The 25,532-nt window shown below is 43.0% G+C and overlaps 1 protein-coding gene and 1 pseudogene across 1 annotated transcript; one reads left to right on the top strand and one right to left on the bottom strand.

Annotated features, from left to right (window-relative positions):
* The first annotated feature begins 5,970 nt into the window (after positions 1-5,970).
* On the top strand, positions 5,971-6,366 carry LOC118636313 (calmodulin-1-like). The gene has a single exon (XM_036271395.1). It carries the CDS (start codon positions 6,001-6,003, stop codon positions 6,364-6,366), a length of 366 nt encoding a protein of 121 aa, XP_036127288.1. The 5' UTR covers positions 5,971-6,000.
* A 7,702-nt stretch (positions 6,367-14,068) lies between these two features.
* On the bottom strand, positions 14,069-17,768 carry LOC118635410 (annotated as a pseudogene).
* Positions 17,769-25,532: the final 7,764 nt, after the last annotated feature.

Raw genomic sequence — 25,532 nt, 5'->3', positions numbered from 1 at the left:
AGCCGAGGGCATCGCACTCAGCAGAAGCCACAGGACTAAGCCATGGTAGCGGGACACTGCCAAGGTGGCAGCAGCTTCCAGCAGAGTCCCCTGGTCCCAGCCAGTTCGTGTGGCACCAGCCGAGGGCTTAGCATGCAGCAGAGTTTGCAGGACTCAGCCAGTGTCGCAGCCGAAGCAGCAGCAGCTTTCCGCCAAGTCCCCTGGTCCCAGGTAAGTCCCCTGGTCCCATGCAAGTCCACTGGTCCCAGCCCAGGCCACTGCGGACCATGGTCTCCCAGCCCCCTCTCGCATCCTCGCAAGCCTACCAGGATTGAGTTGGTGTCCCTGGTTATGTGGTCCTCCAAGGTGTCTTTCGGTTGCCCCTTCCTGACGATTTGTCTTTATTTTCGTCGTAAATCCAGTTTGGTCCTGGGAGATGGTCTGTGTAGCTCCATTCACTCCGCCGCCATTTTTTTGTCCCTTGTTTTTTATTTCTGCTATGTCATTCTTCATTCCCACTTGGTTGGTTTTCAATGTTTCTATATCTTTACTCATGATGCTGATGTCCTTACACATTGTGTTGAGCTTCCTCAAGATCATGGCTCTGAACTCTACCTTGATAACTTGCTTAGCTGCATTTCATTGATCTCATCTTCGATAGAGTTCTCTTGTTCTTTCATTTTGGATTTGTTTCTTTGTTTCACCTTTTGGCTATCTCAGTGGGTTTTGGAGCCTGCCATATTTTCCCTGTGGTTGTTGGTGTCTTGCTGTTTGTGGCTCCCTCTACTGGGTTTGGATGAGCCTGGGTGGGCCCATGTTAAAAATAATTGTCAAGTCTTACTTTCCTGGGTAGATTTGCAAGCCCAGGAAAAGTTCAGTTATCCTCTAGATTTTTCCTCGTGACTAATAGTCTCAGGTACTCATTGTCTTGGAATGTAGCCCTTGTGTTCTGCCTAAGAGTATTTACAGAGGTTGGGATAGATGCTGGTTTTTATTAAGCCTCAATTTTTATTTGTTTGCCTCACCTTGGAAAGGCTGAATCTCTGAGCAAGGGGTGGGGGGCTGCAGCTTTTCCCCACAGCTCAAGGAAGGAACACACTGGCCATCGTCCTTTGTGGCCACAACTCAGCAAAAACTCTGAGTGCCCTCCAAATCCCGGATCTCCACACAGAGTTCCAGCCCAGTCTGCATTCCCTCTGCCGGAGCCCCCAGGTGAGTGGCTGTGGCTATTTTATTGCTCTGTCCTGGCTCTCTGGGCTTTGTAGCAGGCTTTGCCTTTATTCCCCAAGGGCGCTGCTCACAGCTAAGACTGCTGCTTTCCCTGGGCTCCCAGCCTGCCACCCTGTCGCGCCTCCACAGATCTTACCAGTGTCCCTGGTTATGTGGTCCTGTCCTGCTGCCTTTCTGTTGCTTTTTTCCTAGGATTTGTCTTTATTATAGTTGTAATTTTCGTTTGATCCTGGGAGATCATCTGAGTAGCTTCTATTCACTCTGCTTCCATTTTCACATCCTCTAAGCCTATCTTGTGCGCAACTGGGTCACACAAGTCTCTTTGTTCCCCTCACACCATGCAGGTCTCGAGGGTAACTGGATTGCACAGTTCCTGCTGGGTCGCGCATGCCTCTCTGGTGCTTTAGCACCCCACAGGCCCCATGGGTAACTAGATCATGCAGTCCCTGCTGGGTCGCACAGGCCTCTCTGGTGCTTCAGCACCCCACAGGTCCCGCAGGTAATTTGATGGCACAGACCCTGATGGGTCACTCAGGCCTCTCTGGTGCTTCAGCACCCCACGGATCTCTCGGGTGACTATATCTCACAGTCCCTGCTGGTTCACACAGGCCTCTCTGGTGCTTCAGCACCCCACAGGTCCCGCAGGTAATTTGATGGCACAGACCCTGATGGGTCACTCAGGCCTCTCTGGTGCTTCAGCACCCCACGGATCTCTCGGGTGACTATATCTCACAGTCCCTGCTGGTTCGCACAGGCCTCTCTGGTGCTTCAGCACCCCACAGGTCCCGCAGGTAATTTGATGGCACAGACCCTGATGGGTCACTCAGGCCTCTCTAGTGCATCAGCACCCCACAGGTCCTGAGGGTAACTGTTTTTTCCCCTGGCCAGTTTGGCTCAGTGGTTGGAGCCTTGGCCTGTGGACCAGATAGTCCAGGGTTCAGTTCCCGCTAGGGGAATGTACCAAAAAAGAAAGAAAGAAATAATCTGTTTTAGTATTTTTCTTTTGCAACATCACAAATGGGTTTTAAAGTTGATTAAATGAAACATATACTCATTTCTTCCCAAACATGTGCATTATACTTCCCAGATCAATCAGAGCACTGCTTTCCTCCAGCTGTAGTGATTCCATCTAACCAGCAACACTTTTGGGATTTCAGGGGTGCACACAGACACTGAACAGAAGGGAAACTAGAGCAAGAAAGGTAAATCTCAGAGAACCCAATATTGGATACAGCCATGCCAGAAGCCAGGAACTATCCCTTAATCTTTCAGTTACATAGACCCAGAAATCCTCCCTTTGGCTCAAGCTAATGTGAATTTTTAAAAATTGTTTTATCTCTTTCTTCCACTTGGAATAGAAAATGTTTGACTATTGAATTGAGGATCCATAGTTTTATTTCTTATTTAACCTATTATTGTGATCTGAAAACTTGGCTCTCCTGTACTTCAAAGGAGAAATGAGCCTATTTTCTTGCTAAAAGATTGGCTCCTTGCTGAACAAGCCACGTTATAGTAGAAGAGGAGAGAAATGTGTCTTTTGTGGGCAAGGACTAACAGGGGCAGCTGCAGGAAAGGGACAAAGAGAAGGATCACCCCATTCCAGATAGTGCTCCGAAATTTGATGCAGAAATGGGCCATATAGTGGAGAGAGAGAGAGAGAGAGAGAGAGAGGCCTATGCCTTCCAATTATTTTTAATGGCTGTGTAATATTTTACAGAATGTAGATGCCATGGTTATTTTAACCAGTGTCATACATAGGCCTTTATGTTGCTTCTAATAGTTTGGTATTATAAATAATGCTGAAATAAATATCATGATGCATTTGCTTTTGTGTAGCACATTTTGTACAAATAATAGATTTTTAGAAGGGGAATTGTTGCATCAAAAAATTAGCACTTTAAAAAATGTTTGCTACAGGGGGGGTTCAAGATAGAGGTGGGGTAGGTAGACCTTTCTTGCACCTCCTCCCAGAACCACAGTGAAAATAAAACTACATCAGGGAACATTCACCCAGCCAACTGAAAATTAGCTGAAAAGGAGAGTTTTAACAAAAAATTATAGAAACCACCTCAAGACTGGCAGGAAGGGCAGGGTTGTGAGAGGGGCTGACCCAACTCCCACCAGCAGCAGGCCAAAGGTGAGCAGGGATATCTTTTTTTTTTTTTTTTTTTTTAAATCTCACCCGAGGATTGGGAGGGAGAGAGAAACATCAGTGTGTGGGAGACACATCTATGCCCTCATGGCCCGACCAGGGCCAGGAATTAACCGTAACCAAGGTAAATGCTCTTGACTGGATTTGAACCCAGTGACTCATTCGTCCATGGACGCTCTAACCGCCGAGACAAACCAGGCGAGGAGAGATATCTTGGCTGCTGGGTGCAGAGCATTCCCTTAGAGGGACTATTTGAATAAAAATGAATGAAAATTTTCTTAATCTGATGAAGAAAATAGACATACGAGTCCAGGAAGCTCAAAGAGTCCCAAACAAGGTGAACCAAAAGAGGCCCACACCAAGACACTTCCTAATTAAAAGGTAAAGGTTAAAGATAGAGTATCTTAAGAGCAGCAAGAGAAAAGTAGTTAGTTACCTACAAGGGAGCTCTCATTAGACTGTCAGCCAGATTCTCATCAGAAAGTTTGCAGGACAGAAGGGTTTGGCAAGAATTATACAAAGTAATGAAAAGCAAGGACCTATAATCAAGTGTACTCTACACAGCAATACTATCATTTAAAATATAAGAACATATAAAGAGCTTCCCAGACAAGAAAAAGCTAAAGGAATTCATCACCACCAACCAGCATTACACAAAATGTTAAAGGGTCTTCTTTAAGAAGAAAAAGACATTGAAAATATGAATAATAAAATGGTAATAAATACACATCTATTAAAAATGGAATCTAATTGAACAAGGATAATGGTGGAAGACTTGTGGATACAAAGAACATTTTGATGGTTGCCAGATGGTTGAGGGGTGATGGGGAAATGGGTGAGAGGTGTGACGGGATTAAGAAGTAAAAATTGGGCCTGGCCAGTGTGCCTCAGTGGTTGAGCATCAACCCATGCACTACAAGGTCACCGGTTCAATTCCTGGACGGGTCACATGCCCAGGTTGTGGGCCTGATCCCCAGTGAGGGGCATGCAGGAAGCGGCCATTCGATGTTCTCTCTCATTGATGTTTCTATCTCTCTCTCCCTCTCCTTTCCTCTCTCTCTGTAGAGGTCAATAAGGAAAAAAAATTACAAAAAGAAGTACAAATTGGTAGTTGCAGAATGGTTGTGGGAATGTGAAGTGCAGCAGCATGGGGAATGTGGTCAATAATGTTGTGGTAACTACATGTGGTATCCGGTGGTTTCTGGATTTATTGGGATGATCACATGGTAAGTTATATGTCTAATAACTAGGTTTTACATCTGAAATTAATATAATATTGTATGTGAACTATATTTGAAAAATGAAAAATATAAAAAATAAATTTAAATCAAAATGAAAATTTAAAAATAACAAAATAAATCAACAACAAAAAAAGAGAAACAGACTAATAGATAGAGAAAACTAACTAATGATTACCAGATGGGTGGGAGTGTGGGACTGGGTGAAAAAGGTAAAGGGATTAAGCAGAGCAAATTGGTAGTCACATAGTCACAGGGATGTAAAATACAGCATAGAAAACATAATCAATAATTTGTAATAAGCGTGTATGGTACCAGATGTGCACTACCTTCTTGGGATATCACTTGATAAATTACATAATTGTCTAATCAATATGCAATGAAACTAATATAAAATACTATTGCAAGTCAACTGCAATTGAACAATAAATTAAATTTAAGAAAAAAAAGATTGGCCTGTCACAAGTTCCCCTTCCTAACCACCCCTTACCTCACGTCACCTAGTAACATTCAAACAAACCAATGAAGTCTTGAGCTTTTTGTTGTGTACTCAACGCTGACTCCCAGTACAATTGCTTGCCAACCAGGCCTCACTTCCTCTCTGTTCCCCACAGGCTTGGTTGAGGCCGCACCCGTGGTGTTCTACCCCATGTAACCCCTTGGCATGCAGTGCAGTCCCTCTGACTCTCTGGAAACTGTGAGTATAATCAAGGTTTTTTCTTTTTTTGTTTTTGTTTTTGTTTTTGATGTTGTTGTTGTTGTCTGTGCCTCTCCTGTATCCCTTTGTGGCTGTACCTGAGCAACCATCAAGTAAAAAACACCAAGCATACGGCTGTATGTATTACTGCAGAAATGAGGCCTGCAGTAATTCATGCCTCCTTGACTTCATTGTTATTTGGCACATATATTTATCTGGATTAGCCAATTTCCTCTCTTTCCTACAAAGACTTTGAGGATGCACCAAAACAGTATTTGCAAGGCATTCCATAAATGCTTGGTCCTGTTTTATGAAATGTTTTGCCTTCACAATTAACTAAATCTTTCACAATCTACCTGAATGTCATTGTCTAAACTCTAGTCCCTGACTGAGTACTGTGAAAATCGATGGCTTTGGTGGCATTGAGAAGGTACAGGGTGGATTTGTGTCCTTTATTGTACCAGATGTATTCCTATGAGTTTTAACAGTAAAAATTCCAGTATCAGATCACCTGGACTTCAGTGATTGTATGTATAAAGTTTTCATCAGTGAAGTGATGAGTCCTGAGAATCAACCACAAATAAACATGTTTCATTTTGTACCTTATGGGGCGACCTCTCAAGGAGAGGCTTCACATAAACTGACATGTAAATTATAAGTGTAGAGGTTTTTCACTATTTGACAAGGATGGTGATGGAACTATAATGACAACAAAATTAGGAACTGTAATGAGGTCTCTTGGGCAGAAAACCACAGAAACAGAGTTACCGGACATGAATAATGAAATGGATGCTGATGGTAATGGCACAATTGACTTCCCCAAATTTCTGACATTGATGGTGAGAATAATGAAAGACACAGACAGTGAAGAAGAAATTAGAGAAGCATTCCGTGTGTTTGATAAGGATGGTAAAGGCTATATTAGTGCAGCAGAGCTACAACATGTGATGGCAAACCTTGGAGACAAGTTACCACATGAAGATGTGGATGAAATGATCAGGGAAGCAGATTTTCATGGTGATGGTCAAGAAAACTATAAAGAATTTGTACAAATGATGACAAGAAAGTGAAGATATGTGCAGAATATGTTAAATTTCTTGTGCAAAATGGTTTATTTGACTTTTCTTTCTAGCTTATCTGTAAATGGTTTCCCCCAACTGAGGAAGAAATATGCATGTCTGGTGATTAGGACTTCATTCCTCCATGTTTTCTTCCCTTATATTACTGTCATTGTCCTGAAAGCTTGATTCAGAACATTGATCAAGTAACATGGTGCATGTGGCTTATTCACAATATATCTAAGCCCTTCTGTACCTCTAAATTTAGATGCAGTCGGTCCAACGAGGAAACATCTGGGTTATGCCTTTTTTGAAAATAGTTTTCTTTAGGAGCCGTCAGCATGTTGTTTGTTGAAGAGTGCAGTTGTAAGTGTGTGTGGATGATGGGCAGTCAACACTATGTCCTTAAAAGTTGCACTATTGCAAAATGGGTGTATTAGGTACTCATACACTATATTTTTGTAATACTGATTTTATACCAGAAGAGGTTCCTTTTATTGTTACTTGATTTTTAAACTTTGCTTAGCCACCTAAAGAAAATGCACATGTGGCACAATGTACCTCAAATCCATTCCAAATCACGGGTTTATTTTCTTTCTTTTTAAAAAAATTAATTTATTTGTTTTTGTTACAGATGTTTCTTCTTTTTCACTCACTGATTCCCTCCCCACCCTGTCACCACCTTTGTTGTCCATGTCCACTGTTCATACATACATGCATATATGTTCTGTGGTTTATCTCTCCCTCCCACCCCCTCTTCAGGGGATTTTCAGTCTGCACCCCACTTCCACGTCTCTGAGACTACCCCATTCCTCAGACTGTTATGTTCATTATATTCCACAAATAAATGAGATCATACGATACTTCACTTTCTCTGCTTGGCTTGTTTCACTTAGGATAATATTTTCCAGGTCCCTCCATGTGGTCTCAAAGGATAAGGGATCTTTATTTCTTACAGCTGCATAGTACTCCATTGTGTATATATACCACAGCTTTTTTTTATCCATTTGTCTACTGATGAACACTTGGGCTGTTTCCAGATCTTAGCTATTGTAAATAGTGCTGCGACACACATGGGGGTACATATGTTCTTTCTGCTTAGTGTTTCAGGCTTCTTTGGGTATATTCCTAGAAGTGGGATCACTGGCTCAAATGGAAATTCAATTTTTAATTTTTTTTTTTGAGGTAACACCATATTGTTTTCCACAGTGGCTGCACCAGTCTGCAGAGAGTTTGGCAGCTGGGCAGGTAAGACCTGACCCTAATTGCCTCCAGACCTTGAAACATTCGGGAATGAGTGCAAAGCTCTGTAGAGTCAACTGCAGTGTGCACAGCACCACAGCCCACCAATCAGGGTACACAACCTGGCCAGCCCTTTGAGGACTCCGACTAGTGAGGGGCCAAGGGGACCAGTGGGGTTTCTGGGAGATGAGCCACTGAAGAGGTGATTGTACGGGGAGGAGAGCTTAATTCCAGGTTCCAAAGCTCTGGCCCCACCTTTCTGGCAAACGGAAAGAAACGAAAGCTGGGATACCAATACTCATATTTGATAAAATAGATTTCAAAATGAAGGCCATAACTAGAGACAAAGAAGGCCACTACATAATATTGAAAGGATCTATCCAACAGGAAAATATAATCTTGATAACCATATATGCACCCAATATAGGAGCACCAAAATATATTAAAAATTTTCTGGAGGACTTCAAATGAGAAATCGATAGCAATACAATCATAGCAGGGGACTTCAACACCCCGCTGACATCACTGGATAAATCTTCTAGACAAAAAAATTAGCAAGGAAACAGAGACTCTAAGTGAAGCACGAGACCAAATGGATTTAATAGATCTCTACAGAGAATTACACCCCAAAACTACAGAATTCACATTCTTCTCAAGTGCACATGGGACATTCTCAAAGATAGACCACATGTTAGGGCACAAATTAAGTCTATACAAGTTCAAGAAGACTGAAATCATATCAAGCATCTTCACAGATCACAATGGCATGAAGCTAGAAATCAATTGCAACAAGAACATACAAAGGCATTTGAACACATGGAAGCTAAATAGCATGTTATTAAACAATGAATGGGTCACCGAGGAGATCAAGGAAGAAATCAAAAACTTCCTGGAAACCAATGAAAATGAAGACAAAACAACACAAAATCTATGGGATGCAGCAAAACCAGTTCTGAGAGGGAAGTTCATAGCACTACAGGCCTACCTCAAAAAACAAGAAAAATCTCTAATAGATTATCTAACCTCACAACTTAAAGAACGAGAGAGCAAACAAAAAGAAAACCCCAGAGCAAGTAGAAGGAAGGAAGTAGTAAAGATCAGAGCAGAAATAAATGACATAGAGACCAAAAGAACAATTCAAAGGATCAATGAAACAAAGAGCTGGTTTTTCGAAAAGGTAAACAAGATTGATGGACCCTTAGCTAGACTCACCAAGAAACAAAGAGAGAGAACCCAAATACACAAAATCAGAAATGAAAGAGGAGAGGTAACAACTGACACCACAGAAATACAAAAGATCGTTAACAACTACTATGAAAAATTATATGGCAACAAATTCAACAATCTAAGCGAAATGGACAAATTTCTAGAAACACATAGTCTCCCAAACTGGATCAGGAAGAGATAGAAAACTTGAACAGACCAATAACAACAGAAGAAACTGAAAGATGTAATCAAGACTCTCCCAGCAAACAAAGGCCCAGGCCCGGATGGCTTCACGGGGGAGTTTTACTGAACATTCAAAGAAGAACTAATACCCATTCTCCTCAAACTATTTCAAAAAATTCAAGAAGAAGGAAGACTTCCAAACTCGTTTTATGAAGCCAGCATAATTCTAATTCCAAAACCAGAAAAAGACACAACAAAGAAAGAAAACTACAGGCCAATATCCATGATGAACATAGATGCCAAAATCCTGAACAAAATACTAGCAAATCGGATCCAGCAGTACACCAAAAAAATTATCCACCATGACCAAGTGGGATTCATCCCAGGGATGCAAGGTTGGTACAATATTCACAAATCAATCAACGTGCTACACCACATAAATAAAATGAAGAATAAAAACCACACGATCATATCACTAGATGCCGATAAAGCCTTCGACAAAATCCAGCAGCCATTTCTGATAAAAACGCTCAGCAGTGTGGGAATAGAGGGATCATATCTAGACATAATAAAGGCCATATATGAAAGACCTACAGCCAACATCATACTCAATGGGCAAAAACTAAAAGCATTTCCCTTAAGAACAGGAACAAGGCAAGGATGCCCACTTTCGCTACTCTTATTTAACACAGTACTGGAAGTTTTAGCCACAGCAATCAGACAGGAAGAAAAAATAAAAGGGATCCAAATTGGAAAAAAGGAAGTGAAATTGTCATTATTTGCAGATGACATGATATTATACATAGAAAACCCTGAAGACTCCATCAAAAATCTACTAGACTTAATAAATGAATTTGGCAAAGTAGCAGGATACAAAATTAACATAAAAAAATTGACCACATTCTTATACACCAATGATGAACTCACACAGAGAGAAACTAAGGAAACAATCCCATTTACATTTGCGGAAAAAAATTAAGATACCTACGAATAAACTTAACCAAAGAAATAAATATTCGCAGAAAAATACAGGTCATTGATAAAAGAAATAGAGGAAGATATAAAAAAGTGGAAGCACATACCCTGTTCATGGATTGGGAGAATTAACATCATTACATTGTCCACATTACCCAAAGCAATCTATAGATTTAATGCAATCCCCATCAAAATACCAACGGCATACTTCACAGAATTAGAACAATTACTATAAAAGTTCATATGGAACCAAAAAAGGCCTCGAATAGCGACAGCAATCTTGAAAAGGAAGAAAATAGTTGGAGGGATCACATTATCAGATTTCAGGTTATACTACAAAGCCACTGTAATCAAAACAGCCTAGTACTGGCACAAGAACAGGCATATAGACCAGTGGAACAGAACAGAGAACCCAGAAATGGACCCAAGGCAATATGCTGAATTAATATTTGACAAAGGTGGCAAGAGCATACAGTGGAATAAGGACAGCCTCATTAATAAATGGTGCTGGGAAAATTGGACAGCTACTTACAGAAAAATAAAACTAGACCATCAACTTACACCCTACACAAGAATAAACTCAAAATGGATAAAAGACTTAAATGTGACTCATGAATCCATAAAAATCGTAGAAGAAACTGTAGGCAATAAATTTCAGACATCATACACAGCAGAATTTTCACTGACACATCAGCTAAGGCAATAGAAACAAAGGAGAAAATGAACACATGGGACTACATCAAACTCAAAAGCTTCTGCCCAGTGAAAGATACAATCATCAAAACGGAAAGGCTACCCACTGTATGGGAGAGCATAATTGCCAATGATATATCAGATAAGGGGTTAATTCCCAATATATATACAGTGCTCATACAAAAGGAAGACAAAGGACCCAATTAAAAAATGGGCAGACAAACTAAATAGACACCTCTCCAAACAGGACATACAAATGGCTAAGAGACATATGAAGAAATGCTCATCATCACTAATCATCCGAGAGATGCAAATTAAAACAACAATGAGGTATCACCTCACACCTGTCAGAATGGCTGCCATCAACAAATCATCAAACAACAAGTGTTGGCGAGGGTGTGGAGAAAAGGGGACTCTAGTGCACTGCTGGTGGGAATGCAGACTGGTGCAGCCACTTTGGAAAACAATAGGGTGTTACCTCAAAAAATTAAAAATTTAACTTCCATTTGACCCAGTCATCCCACTTCTAGGAATATACACTAAGAAGCCTGAAACACCAATCAGAAAGAATATGTGTACCCTCATGTTTGTAGCATCACTATTTACAATATCTAAGACATGGAAACAGCCCAAGCTTCCATCAGTAGACAAATGGATAAAAAAGCAGTGGTACATATACCCAATGGAGTACTATGCAGCTGTAAGAAAGAAAGATCTCTTGTCCTTTGAGACTTCATGGAGGGACCTGGAAAGTATCATCCTAAGCGAAACAAGCAAATCAGAGAAAGACAATTATCATATGATCTCACTTATTTGTTGAATATAATGAACATAACAGTCTGAGGAATGGGGTAGTCCCAGAGATGTGGAAGTGGGGTACAGACTGACAATCCCCAGAATAGGGGGTGGTGGGGAAGAGATAAACCACAGAACCTATATGCATGTATGCATGAACAATGGACATGGACAACAATGCTGGGGACAGGGCAGGGAGGGAGGGGGACGGGGGAATCAGTGGGGGGGGGAGGAGAAACATCTGTAACAAAAATAAATAAATTAGTTAATAAAAAAAATAAATAAATAGTGTTGGTAAAATTGAACATCTACATGCAAAAAAATGAAACTAGACCACCAATTTACACCATTCACAAGAATAAACTGAAAATGGATAAGATACTTAGATGGGACTGGTGAATCCATAAAAATCCCAGAAGTAAATGTAGGCAACAAACTTTCACACATCATCGCAGGCAGAATTTTCACTGATACAATACCTAAGGCAAGAGAAACAAAGGAAAAAATTAATACATGGGGGGACTACATCAAACTAAAATGCTTCTGTGCAGCAAAAGAAACAACCATCAAAATGGAAAGGAACCCACTATATGGGAGAGCAAATTGACAATGATACATCAGATAAGGGGTTAATTTAAAAAATATGTACAGTACTCATATAACTCAACAAAAAGAAGACAAATAACCCAATTAAAAAATGGGCAGAGGACCTAAAAAGACACCTCTCTAAATAAGACATTCAAATGGCTAAGAGATACATAAAAAAAATGCTCAACGTCATTAATCATCAGAGAGATGCAAATTAAAACGACTATGAGTTATCTCCTCACACCTGCCAGAATGGCTGCCATCAACAAATCATCAAACAACAAGTGCTGGCGAGGGTGTGGAAAAAAGGGGACCCTAGTACACTGCTGGTGGGAATGCAGACTGGTGCAGCCACTATGGAAAACAATATGGTGTTTCCTAGAATAATAAAAAATTAAACTGCCATTTGACCCACTGATCCCACTCCTCATAATACATCCTAAGAAGCCTGAAACACCAGTCAGAAAGAATATATGTACCCCTGTGTTCATAGCAGCGCTATTTACAATTGCTAAGATATTGAAACAGTGCAAGTGTCCATCTAGATGAGTAGCTATAAAAGCTGTGGTACATATACACAATGGAACACTATACAGCTGTAAGAAGGAAAGATCTCTTATCCTTTGAGATGACATGGAGGGACCTGGAGAATACTATGCTAAGCGAAATAAGCCAAGCAGAGAGAGACAACTACTATGTAATCTCACTTATTTGTGGAATATAATGAACAAAATAAGCTGTTGAACAAAATAGACCCAGAGACATAGAAAGCAATATGGTTCAGAATCACAAACCTCTGAGGTGGGGTGCTGCGGGGGATGGGGTGGGGTGGGTAAGATAAACCAAAGAACTTATATGCATATAAGCCTAACCAGTTGACATAGACAACAATGCTGCGGGGCAGAAGGCGGGATCATGAGGAGGATGTCTGGGGGGGGGGGGGGGGGAGGAGAAACATCTGTAACAAAAATAAATTATTTTTTAAAAAGTAAATAAAATTTAAATAAATTAATTTAAAACTGCTGCACACTGCCCTGGCCGGTTTGGATCAGCGGTTAGAGTGTCGGCCCGTGGACCAATGATACCCGGGTTCGATTCTGGCCATGGGTACATACCTCGGTTGTGGTTTGTCCCAGGCCCTGTTCTGGGTCACACGGGAGGCAGTCGATGTGACACATCGATGTTTCTCTCTCGTCTCTTTGTCTCCCTCCCTTCTGCTCTGTCTAAAGATAAATGGAAAAATATCTTTGCCTGAGGATTAAAAAACAAAAAACAAAAAACTGCTGCACACATGGGACAAAGGCAGTGCTAAACCTCAGAAAAGAGGCTACCCCTGGTGGGGTACAGTAGGCCCATCTGATGAGAACTGGGCAAGGAGAACGGGAGAAACTGGTTGGCCGAAAGTCTTGGAATCAACAGGTACAGCTCTTTCTGTGTGTCAGTGGGAGTGAGGGTGGGGGTACTGTGTTCATCCTGACAAAGGGAGTCGAGTTAGGGAGGGACCTACAGCCAGGGCCAACCCCCATTCCTCCCAGACTGAGATTGTGGAAAGGAGTATGGACCTCTCATGGCAAAGGACCTGAAACTTGTTGTTGAGGCACTGCATGGCCACTGAAACAATGAAAGGCATAAACAGACACTGCAGGCACAGGGAAACAGAACCCCTACCCCTCATCGCCATGGCACTGCCCTAACCCTGCACCCTTCAGTGGGAAGAAGGTAGCCTCCCTCCACGGTGGTGGGAGGGGGACAATATAAGTCTGTTTACCCTGGACATAGACTCTGCTGTCTAAATTAGAGAGCATTACTTGAGGGCAGTCCTGTGCTCCAGGTGGTGGCTGCTTCTTTTCCTGCTGTGGTGGATAGAGAATTGGCCCCTGGTCACCTGAAAGAAAACACCAAATCCAGCTCCCAAGCCCAGGAGAAGGGCAGGAAGGGCCTAGCAGGATCTACAGTGAGGCAGCACCTCCCTCTGTGGACAAGTTGCCTCTGCTCTGTCCAGTATTACTGCCCTTCTCTCCAGGGTGACCTTCTCAGGAGCTATGGTTTCAGGCCAGCCCTATTTACACAGTTACCTAGGGGAAGAACTGTATGAGTTAGGAAGAGAGGGCTGGGAGCAAGACTGAGGTCCTGAGTGACAGAGCAAGGGCTTTCCCTCTGAAACCCCTCCCCATAAACCAAACCCTCCTGACTCAATCTGAGGGTGGAGCACTCTGGACTTTACTCTTCCTGGGCCATGGCCAAAAGCTGTGAATGTCCTGAAACTGGAAAGGTTTTAATCTTGGAGTCTCCACTGTTGTATCCTCCAACATGTATGGACAGGCGAGATGGCTCTGGCCTGTTTGCTGGAAGCTAGAACATACATTTCTGACTAGTTAGGGGTGTGTGTGCATGCGCGTGTGTGTATGTGCAGAGGATGTGGTTAGGCAAGGAATAAATGAGAAGTAAAAACATAATCTATGCCCCCTCCTTCCCACCTCCACTCATAACCACCACTGTCCTTGTCAACCCCAACTCAATCCCAGCCCCTCCCTGGGGAAGACATGTAAAACAACATGACACATATTAATCATTTGATACTATTAAAATGACCCAAACTTGGCATTCTAATGAGAACCTCAAAGGACAGAAGGAGCACATGAAAAGTGTTTGTGTTGGGGGTATGGATGGGGAAGAGGAAGAGGAAGACGGACTACTCTCTTTGCCCTTTGGGGTGGCTCTTTATTTGGATTGGTATCTTCTAGGCCCACCAGTTTGGACTTCCTCATCCCACTCAGCACTGGTTTCTTCCTGGAGTTGTGCTTGGGCTGTTTTGGCCCTGAATGGATCAAGGAACATTTCTCAGCATTCCTAAGCACTGGACAGCCAGAGATAGAAGGGATGGTTGCTGGTGCCCGGGCATACCCAGAGATATGAGCCTGGGATTTTCTCCCCAGGACAACTTTTGAGACATTGCAAGTCAGAGATTTCTTCTCTTGAGGCTCCTTCTTCCTACATGTGGCCCGAGGCAGGTGATAGGGCCTGTCTGCTCTCTTCCCACTGACCACACTTGCATTTTCTTAGCTGATGACTTGTTGTGTGAGGAGATATCCAACTCTCCAGCAAACTCCCCTTGTGTGGTTGCAGAGCTAATACGTGAGGAATGGAAGACAGCAAAGCACCCAGCCACCAAGGATGCCTTGTCTGGACGTGTCTCAAGAATCCTAGAAGCCACTGGACTTGACTTGGCTTCTATCTTTGAAGAAAATACTTACCCTCATGAGCTGTGTCCCAGGGAACTCATATGATGACAGGTCAGCGGGCTTCGGGTCTGAGGGTAGAAGGTTGGGTGAAGCCAGCACCTGGAGACCCACACTTATATTCAAATCTACTTTTGTCAGTCTCTTTTAGTTTCCCCAGTCATGACCTTCCCCAGATTTCTCAGACAGTCAACCCCCACTTTCCAGGGGTCCACTCACGCCCCCAACACTCGTCACCCTTCCCCCACCACTGTTCAGTCCCTTCATCCAGGCCACCCTCCACTCAGGCTGCCAGTATCCATGCCATCCCATGAGGACTCCCTCAGCTAGGCCACCATCACTTCCAACATGCCAGGCCCCCTCCCACTCAGGGTGTTCTACCTCCCACTCCTTGAAGACCCTGCACAGGATGTCCTCATCCCCACCATTACCCTCCCATATTCCCTGGGCCAAGACACTCTACAGAGTAGACACTTCATCATGGTGAAGGGAGCTCATGTCTGCAGAGAGTTTGGCAGCTGGTCAGGTAAGACCTCACCCTCACCACCTCCAGACTTTGAAACCTTCAGGGATGGATCCAAAGCTACATAAAAGCAACAGCAGTGCACACAGTGTTACAGCTCACCAATCAGTGTGCAAACCTGGCCTTTTCTTTGTGGACTCGCACCAGTGAGGGCCAAAGGTGCCAGCTGGATTGCTGGGAGATGAGCCATTGAAGAGGTGATTGTGTGGGGAGGGGAGCTGAATTCCAGGTTCCAAAGCTCTGGCCCAGTCTTTCTGGTGCCTCTGCCTCTGAGCCCCAGTTTCTCATCTCCAAAACTTCAAGTAGCAGCCCCTACCTCCTGGGCAAGTGAGGACTAAATATAGAGATGGATGGGAAGCATTCTAGGCCAGAAAATAACGGAAAGCATCTTTTCCCAATGGATGCTAACATCCTGCTAAGCAAATGAGCAGAGAATGCAAACAGGCAACAGGCAGGGTTGGAAAGCTCTTCTGCAAAGGGTCATATAGGTGTCAAAAATAATATCAACGCAGCCAATTTAAAATGGAGTCGCCTTGCCTCTTTTTTTCTATACAAATAATTTTATTACAAATTTGAATTTTTAAAGAACTGAAATGGTGCTAAATTTCATCTAAAAAGTGGGGGTGGGAGGTATCGGGGAACTTAGGCCACAGTAATGAAAGGATGAAGTACAATTTCTAGGTTTGATAGGTTCACCATATCGAAATCTTCAAGAATCCTATATGGAATATTAATTATTTACAAAAGCAGGGAAGGTTGTTCTCCACTTTCACAAATGAAACACAGTGGAAAACGCTGTTGTATATAGTCCCAATAAATAGTCTTGATTTCAACACTAACTAAACAAACAGGAAGGGTACTTGTGAGCACATCACAGTTAAGTCAGAAGTGATCTTTCACCTAGGTCTGATTTCAAGAGTATGACAGACAACAGGATGCAGCACCATAGATGCATCAGTTTTGGCTGTTAAACGATGGATTGTTTTGTTTTGTTTTTATTTTTATTTTTTTATTAAGTAATTTTTGTTACAGATGTTTCTCCTTTTTCCCCCACTGATTCCCCCTGCCCTTCCCCCCTGTCCTGTCCCCAGCTTTGTTGTCCATGTCCATTGTTCAGGCATACATGCATATAGGTTCTGTGGTTTATCTCACCCCCCCACACCCTCTTCTGGGGATTGTCAGTCTGTACCCCACTTCCACGTCTCTCTCTGGGACTACCCTATTCCTCAGCCTGTTATGTTCATTATATTCCAAAAATAAGTGAGATCATAGGATACTTGTCTTTCTCTGTTTGGCTTGTTTCACTTAGGATGATACTTTCCAGGTCCCTCCATGTCATCTCAAAGGATAAGAGATCTTTCTTTCTTACAACTGCGTAGTACTCCATCGTGTATATGTACCACAGCTTTTTTATCCATTCGTCTACTGATGGACACTTGGGCTGTTTCCGGATCTTAGCTATTGTAAATAGTGATGCTATGAACATGGGGGTACATATATTCTTTCTGATTGGTGTTTCAGGTTTCTTAGGGTAAATTCCTAGAAGTGGGATCACTGGGTCAAATGGAACGATAGATTGTTTTAAAAATTGAATTTTCTCCCTTACTTTTTGGTCGGTGAAGCTAGCAGTTGCTTGAGGAACTGTGGAAGAATGGCAAGGTCATGCGCATTTTTTCATGATAAAGCTCGGTTGCTTTATCACCTTGCCTCTTTTTTGCCTCACATCTTTGGAATGTTAAAACAGGGAAAAATAACCTTTGGATAGGGCTTTGGGCAACCTTATGACCAAAAGAACTGTTTGCAAAAATAAGAAGAAAACAGATATTATGACTAGTGGACTAAAGAGTAAAAACACCATGGCATAAACTTCACCATGTTATGTTATCTGCAACAATAGAATGTCTCCTTTTTTTGGATGTAAATGTTCCCCTTACCTTTATCATAAATACCCTGTACCTTTGTCTCCTCATCATCACATTATTTGGGTTTCTGCCAGAATCAGTGCTTTCCTGAATAACTATTTTTTTTGAATCTCAAACATGTTCAAAACAACTTTAAAATGATAGTATAAAGTCAAAGTGTGTTTGGAAACTTAAAATGCACTCCTGAATAACTCATTGGTAAAAGAGCCAATAATGGTAGATTTTGTGAAATATTTAAAACTGAATGGCAATCAAAGGACTACATATCAAACTTACAGGAGGCAGATGTTCTCAGAGAGGAAGCCATAACCTTAAATGCATAAAATCATGAACGATGAATAGGGGAAATAGAAAGTCACTAGTAGAAGACCAGAGTCATAATTGCTGTCAGGATCCAGCAGTGGATGCTAAAATTAGTGAATGAAACATTGAAGAGAAATGGAATAGTTGCATAGCCTCAACTGTCACCCCTAAAATGTTTATTCATTACTGCAGTGGTTTTTAAGATACGTCCACAAATGGGGTAGTCCCAGAGACATGGAAGTGGGGTACAGACTGACAATCCCCAGAAGAGGGGGTGGTGGGGGAGAGATAAACCACAGAACTTATATGCATGTATGCATGAACAATGGACATGGACAACAAAGCTGGGGACAGGACAGGGGGGAAGGGCAGGGGGAATCAGTGGGGGAAAAAGGAGAAACATCTGTAACAAAAATTACTTAATAATAATAAAAAAAGATATGTCCACAAAGTCTTTGATACTCCTCCCTTCAGGAGATACAGCTTAGTTTTCCCTCCTTTGAGGGTGGGCCTGACTTAGTTAACCCCTTCAAAGGATTTGTTAAAAGAGAAAATAGTAACTTAATAGTGATTGATCTCTATGTACAGAGGTGTAGACAAAACCTGTGGGAAGATAAATACCAACATTATTTTCAGTGTCTCCTGGTGATGGAAATGTGTTGGATACTCCAGGCTCCTTCCAGTGTGTCTTCCCAGACATTTTTGCAGGTAGGTCTTCAGATGTGATTTAGGTTGTTATAATCAGATGCAGTTAACAAGCCTTGGAGATTGAGTTACCTGGAAGGGAGTCAAGGTGTGGGCCATCTGGCTGGGGAAGATCATAGCAGACCAGCTGGTTGTGATGCTGGCAGCTGCCTGGGTGCAGTATGAGCAGCACTCACCTTGATAGCCCCACTCCGGTCGGCCATTTGTTTTGGGAAGATCAGGCTGCAGTTCATGTCTTCAGTTCTCCCAACAATCATATAAGCTTATTTAAAGCTTCTGCAATAAACCTCTTTCTCCCTAAACTCACCAAAATGGATGTTTTCCCTGTGCAGCTAAACCCAGTCTTTACAGAAACGATGGTTACTTTTCCTATTTATCTTCAGTTATTTCGCTACCATGATTGAATGCATTGTGTTACTCATGGTTTCCTCTGGGCTAAAGTAAGAACGTGCTGATTTAATCCTAGATCTCAAGAAGTATCATGATCACCCCTCTTGCACTTTAGTCATCACCGTGGAAAAAAAAAAAAAAAATCCTAATAGCCAGGTACCCTTGTGGCTCCAAAAGATTGAGAGACCTATAGAGTGGGCCATCTTTAGTTGCACAGTGTTTCATAGTATGGATGTACTGTAATTTATTTCAACATTAGTCTATTAATGGACATGTAGGGCTTTTATTCAAAATTATCACAAGTCTGAACAGTGCTCTAACAAGCATCCTTTCACAAACATGTTCCACACATACATCAGTATTTCTGTGACATAGATGCCATGATGTGGCATTGACGCAAGATAGAAAGAACTTAGGGAAAACTCCCGACAAGTGGAATGAGGAAGGAGGAGTGGACATCACAGGACAGATAAGCTGCTAGGTGCTCACATCAGGGCCCCACCTCCATGAATGACCAAAGGAAAATAGTTCATCACTGGAAACCCCTGTGTTGGTTACAGAAGTCAACAACAATAAGCATTGGCTAAAACCAGATCATTCCAAGGTGGAGGAAAATTTGACCAGAGACTGACCCCAAAGCTCATTATGCTATCATTATACTGAAAACTGACAACACAGGTAGAAGAGCACCCCACTCCCCAGGGGAATAAACATGATGGTATTTTGGGAAGGGACCATGTTAGGAACAAGAGCACCCTCCTTACCAGATGGTGGAGTCAGAATGTAGCACCAGAAAGTTCAGAAACCACTCACACTTAGAAACACAAAAAATCTTAAAAACCGACTGACCACTTGTGCAATTCACTCCAGAGTTGGCCTGTTTCCACTCGGGCATGTACTTTTGCAGCAACCTCTCTGTCTCTACCTGAATAAAACTTGCTTTTGTTCTCACTAGGACTCTCACTCAGAGGCGTAGTTGCAATATTTCTTGCACAAGGCAAGAACCTGCTGGTACCAGAACCTGCCCTGGCAGGGCCAGCCCTGGTCCAGTGACAGCATGATGACATGGAATGTCAAAGCAGGTGTCTTATTCAGCTTGCCAGTCATAACCAAACACCATAGACCATGTGGCTAGTACAATAGACACCAGACATTTATTTCCCACAGTTCTGGCATCTGGGAAGTCCAAGGTCAAGGCACCACCTGATTCACTTTCTGGTAGAAGCTCTATTCCTGGCATGTAGATGGCTGCCTTCTCCCTTTGTCCTCACGGGGCACACAGTGGAGAGAGAGAGAGAGAGAGAGAGAGAGAGAGAGAGAGAGAGAGAGAGGAGAGAGAGGAGAAGGAGGAGAGGGAGGGGGAGAACCCCTCCTCCTCTTCTTAGATGGACACTTATCTCATCAGACCAGGGTCCCATCTCCCAATATCACCACCTGGGAGGTTGGGTTTCAACGTTTGAATTAGGATGGGAGGGAGGACACACAAATATTCAGTCCATAACAGCTGGTCTTTTATATTTTCCTAGAATCAATGGCTAAAGACCACAACTACAAAAAGAACGGTCCTCAAAATATCTCCCATTCTAAATAAAGAAGACCACCTGTTAAGAACCAACCACATACTCACAAAGATTGCTGCGAGGCACCATTTCACACTTGGAATCATTTCCCTTGTGGAACCCCCCTCCCCCCCCCCCGAGGGTCTCCTAATGTAGGGAAGAATGCAGAGGAAAGCACCTCATGTGTTCAGTGGGAGTCTGCAAAAAGTGGAGATTGACATCCTGTTCCTGTGTGGATATTTTCAGAGCCACGAGGTTTGAAGACCCTCGCAGCACTCTCAGAGCAGTGCATGCAGAGGGCAAAGCCAGTTCCAGCTGAGAGCCTCCTCCCCAACTAAATGCTCACCCAAATGTTTGCTTTTATAGCTACCAAAACTGCCCTGTGAAAGTTTGCACCAATTTACGTGCCCCTAACGGTGTTTCCCTAAGCTCTCACCAATATCGTATACTGTAAGTGTTTTTAATTTTTGTTGATGTGATAAATAAAATGCAGTATTTGTGTGTGGCATATGTGTGAATGTTTTTTTCTTTACTCAATTGCATATTTGTGTCCTTTGGCCATTTTCTTATCGGAATATTTGCCTTCCATCTTAAGGACCTGCAGGAGGATTTTTTTTTTTTTATCCTCACTCGAGGATATTTTTTATCCTCAGATAGAGCGGGAGGGAGAGATGGGGGAAGAGAGAGAGAAACATCGATGTGAGAGAGACACATCAACTGGTTGCCACCCACACAATTCCAACCAGGGCCGGGGATAAACTGCAACTGAGGTACATGCCCTTAGCGGGAACCGAACCCGGGACTCTCCGGTCCACGGGACGACGCTCTAACCGCTGAGCCAAACCGGCCAGGGCATGCAGGAGGATTTTTATATAAAGATTATTGATAATTTTTCTGTCATGTATGTTAAAAATGTTGCTCCTCATGTGTAACTTGCACTTTATTTTTATTAAAGATATATGTGACATGCTGCAGTTTTATATTTTTCTACCATCAAATCTCTGTTCTTGTGTGATTTCTTCCATTTTTCAGATGCTTTGAAAAACTTGTCCCATTCCAGAGGTTTCACTCAGAGACGCCAAGTTGCCAGGGTGGCTGAAGTCCTGGTGCTGTCGTGTGATCGAGGAATCAGGACTTGGACCCAGAAGTTACTGTCCTGAGAGCAGCTTTCACATCCTTATTTCTCAGGGTGTAGATGAGAGGATTTAGAATTGGGGTCACTGCTACATAAACTGTAGAGACAATTTTGTATCCACCGTGAGAGTATTTGGTCTGGGGTCTCATATAAATAAATATTAGTGTCACAAAGTCAATGGTGAACATGGCCAGGTGAGAGCCACATGTGGAAAAGGATTCAAGCCTGGTCTCGGTTGGGTGGATTCTTAAGACAGTTCTGAGAATACAAAGGTAAGAGACAAAGATGAAAATGAAAGGTGTCAGCATTATAATGACCTCACATACTATCATCATAACCTCTAGGAAATGGGTGTTGGAACAGAACAATTTAAAGAGGGCTTGGACTCCACCGGAGAAGGGATTGACAGAATTATGGCTTCAGAAACGGATGGGGAAGAGCAGTATGGGCCTACCAGTGAGCAGGAAGCCTGTCACCCATGCAAGCAAAGCCATTAAAAGGCATCCTCGAGAAGGCATGGCCAGGTTGTATCTGAGTGGGTCTGAGATAGCCTCAAATCGGTCATAAGAAAGAAACATTCAGGCAGTACCAAGAAGGCTTCGATGGTGAGCTAGGCTAAACAAGAACTGGAAGAGATGTTGGGAAGGTTCTGCAGAGGGTTTCCCATGGTCACTGGCACAGCACTGGTGGAAAAGGGGAGATCCTGTAAAGACAAGTTATGGAGCTGAGAATTGACCCCGACGAGGAAAGTGATCGTCCTGTTTCCTGCCAAAGTTACTATGTAGGGACACATCAGTGCCCAGAAGAGGACACTGTGGGATGTGGGATGCTTGGACCGTCCCACAAAAATGAATCAATTCACTTTGGTGTAGTTTCCAGTCTCCTGGTAAATCGTTTTCTCTGCCTTCAGCTCCAGGTGGGGAGAGAAAGCAAACCAATCAGCTCTTTGTCAACAGGGAATGCACTGCTCATACCATGGGGTTAGTTAAAGCACGCCAGCCCTTGCACAAGCTCATCTCTGAGGTTTTCAGCCTCTGAGCCACCAGCAGCTTCAGCAGCCTATCTTCATCCCTGCATCCTCTGCTGGGAAAATGAAAAGGCAGTCCTCCAGAAAGAAGGACCAGGATCCCTGGACTTGTGAAAATGATATTTGAGGGAGCAGAAGATCCACCAAGCCTTCGGACCAGGTCTCCCATGAGATTTCCCTTCAAGCTAAAAAAGACATGACCACAAGTGGAAAGTGACTGCATTGTCATTCAAGGGCAGCTAGATGGTAGTGTGGTGGCACAGGGAAAGGTCCTCAGGATAATTTTGTTTTACTCATTCAAGCAAACCACTCAAGGTCTCGTGTCCTTTCTCACCCTGAGGTTGGGACTGAAAGACCTGAAATGGTTTTCTCCCACTTCTTCAACCCGCGAATTATTCCTCTTTGGTGTAGAGAAGAGAGAAAGGAGAAAGTGGAGGTTGGAAGGCTAGGATATCCAAGGGAGGGTTCCTAAGGACTGCCCTGCTGGATGCCTCTTTGTTCCTGTCTGATTGTTATGCACATGTGAACAGGTGGGTGGGGCTGGCAGGCTAGGCCAGAGCTGCTCTGGATTTTGTTGCAAGTATTCTTTTTGGTTGGCAATGTCCAGACTGACTTCTCATGCAGTACAACGATGAGGTCTGAGATACTGCTGTGACTACTGGCATGTGTCTGACTAATTTCTGTGCTCTTCACTGTGCTCCTAACTACTGTGCTGTAGTTTATAATCAATAGATCTCCAGATGTGCACCCCCATTTGGGCATTTGCTATCACCTCAAATACCACTTGACCAATGTCAAACTCATTCATATTCCCTACTCCCCTCAATGCCATTTTCGACTTTGCTATCTATCAGTATGTGGCAGGTATTAGGTGCTCACCAAATGTTAGATCCCTTCTTCAACTTACCTTCCATATCCCATCAGTCAAAAAGCTCTGTGAATGAGTCCATTTAATTGAGGAAGCATTCACGGATGCCTGTTGTGGAGCAGGCACTGAGAAGAACATTCCTTTATAATATCCCTCATATCCATTCCTTCTTCTTTATTGTGATGTTTTTAGAGTCCAAGAATTTATTTCCTTACACCGAGACTCACTACTAGCAACCTCTCGAACACAGTCCCTGTCCTCAAGGGATTCACTCTCTGATGGGAGTCACAGAAAAGGAAACGGGCTATTATATTGGAATGTGACATGTAGTATATTGAGGGAGGCTCAAGGTCCTACAAACACACCCAGGAAAGATACCTACCCAATTCTGATCAGGCAAGAAGTGACATCTCAGCTTAGCCATGAGGAATTAGTAAGAACTAGCCAGTCTCTCCCTTCCACGGCCAGTCAGAGATGAGGAGGGAAGAGAGCAAAAACAGAGGTGAATACATCAGTCTCTGCTGCCCATCCATGGGGTGAGAAAATCTGACCATCCCAATCTCAGATGGGGGTGGGTAGACAGAGGGAAGCACCAAAGTGGAAAGAACTAACTCAATTTATAACTAGCCCATCTCAGTGACCACAGACAGATGCATGTGGTTAGAGGAGATTCTTCTGTAAGCCGGGTCTGTGGACCAGAAGCATCAGCTTCTTCTGGGACTTGGTAGAGATGCAGCTCTCTGGTCCCACTGAGGCCTACTGAATCAGGAATTCTAGGGTAGAGCCTAGCAATCTGGGGGTAGAGATCTTTGCGGGTGTTCTGATACCTCTAAAGTTTGAGAACCACTGGCTTTGAGTACAGCATACTCATTTCCTGTTGGCTTTCAACTTTTTTTCTAAAGTAGGAATGAAAGGAGAAACAGACATAAATGGCTTTTCAGATTATTAATAAGTGTAGGGTCTCAACATCAGTGAGAGAGAAAAGTATTTGATCTAGTCCTAGAGAAACCAGCCTGCCCCCTACCCCTCTGCTGTACCCAAGTTTTCTGACAGCCAGGTCCTATCCAGGAAATGAGCCTTCCTTGCTGTTCCCCAAGGCTGTTAAGCCACATCTCTGTCATGTGACTCCAGCTTTTCACATTTCTCACTTTCACTTCCCACAGGAAGTCTTTCATGTCTTCAAGGCATTAGGTTCTAAAAGTAGTGAGTGGCCCCAGAAGCAGTTTCCATCTTTGCCCCTTGGATCCAGCAGTGAGGAGGAGCTCACCGTGGAGGGTGGAAGTGAATTTGCTTTCCTGTTAGGCATTCTGGGATGGACTATCATATCCATTTGCTGTGCTCCAGTCTCAGAGGGGACAACTGAGAGGGCTGAAGGCCGGGCCCAAGGTTCTGTCTACTAATCAGTGGACTTCAAGTAGTTTTGCTCACTTCCCTCCAAAAGAGTTTGGTGAAACCATGTCACATACACACTTTTTTTTTTTTTTTTTTAATATTGATATAGAATGTTATATTTCATTTTTATTTTTTTAAATTAATTTATTTATTTTTGTTACAGATGTTTTTTCCCCTTTTCCCCCCACTGAGTACCCTCTCCCTCTCCCCCCCACCCTGTCCCCACCTTTGTTGTCCATGTCCATTGGTTATGCGCATGCATATAAGTTCTGTGGTTTATCTCTCCCCACCATCCCCTCTTCTGGGGATTGTCAGTCTGTACCCCATTTCCATGTCTCTGGGACTACCCCGTTCCTCAGACTGTTATGTTCATTATATTCCACAAATAGGTGAGATCATGTGATATTTGTCTTTCTCTGCTTGGCTTGTTTCA

This window comes from Molossus molossus, unplaced genomic scaffold (genome assembly GCF_014108415.1).
Source record: "Molossus molossus isolate mMolMol1 unplaced genomic scaffold, mMolMol1.p scaffold_m16_p_2, whole genome shotgun sequence".
NCBI lineage: Eukaryota > Metazoa > Chordata > Mammalia > Chiroptera > Molossidae > Molossus > Molossus molossus.
The sequence above is the reverse complement of the archived record's forward strand: the minus strand, read 5'-3'. Positions and strand labels throughout refer to the sequence as shown.

Excerpts from the sequence above, each read along its gene's own strand:
- LOC118636313 (XM_036271395.1), top strand. The coding sequence starts at position 6,001 with ATGACAACAAAATTAGGAACTGTAATGAGGTCTCTTGGGCAGAAAACC.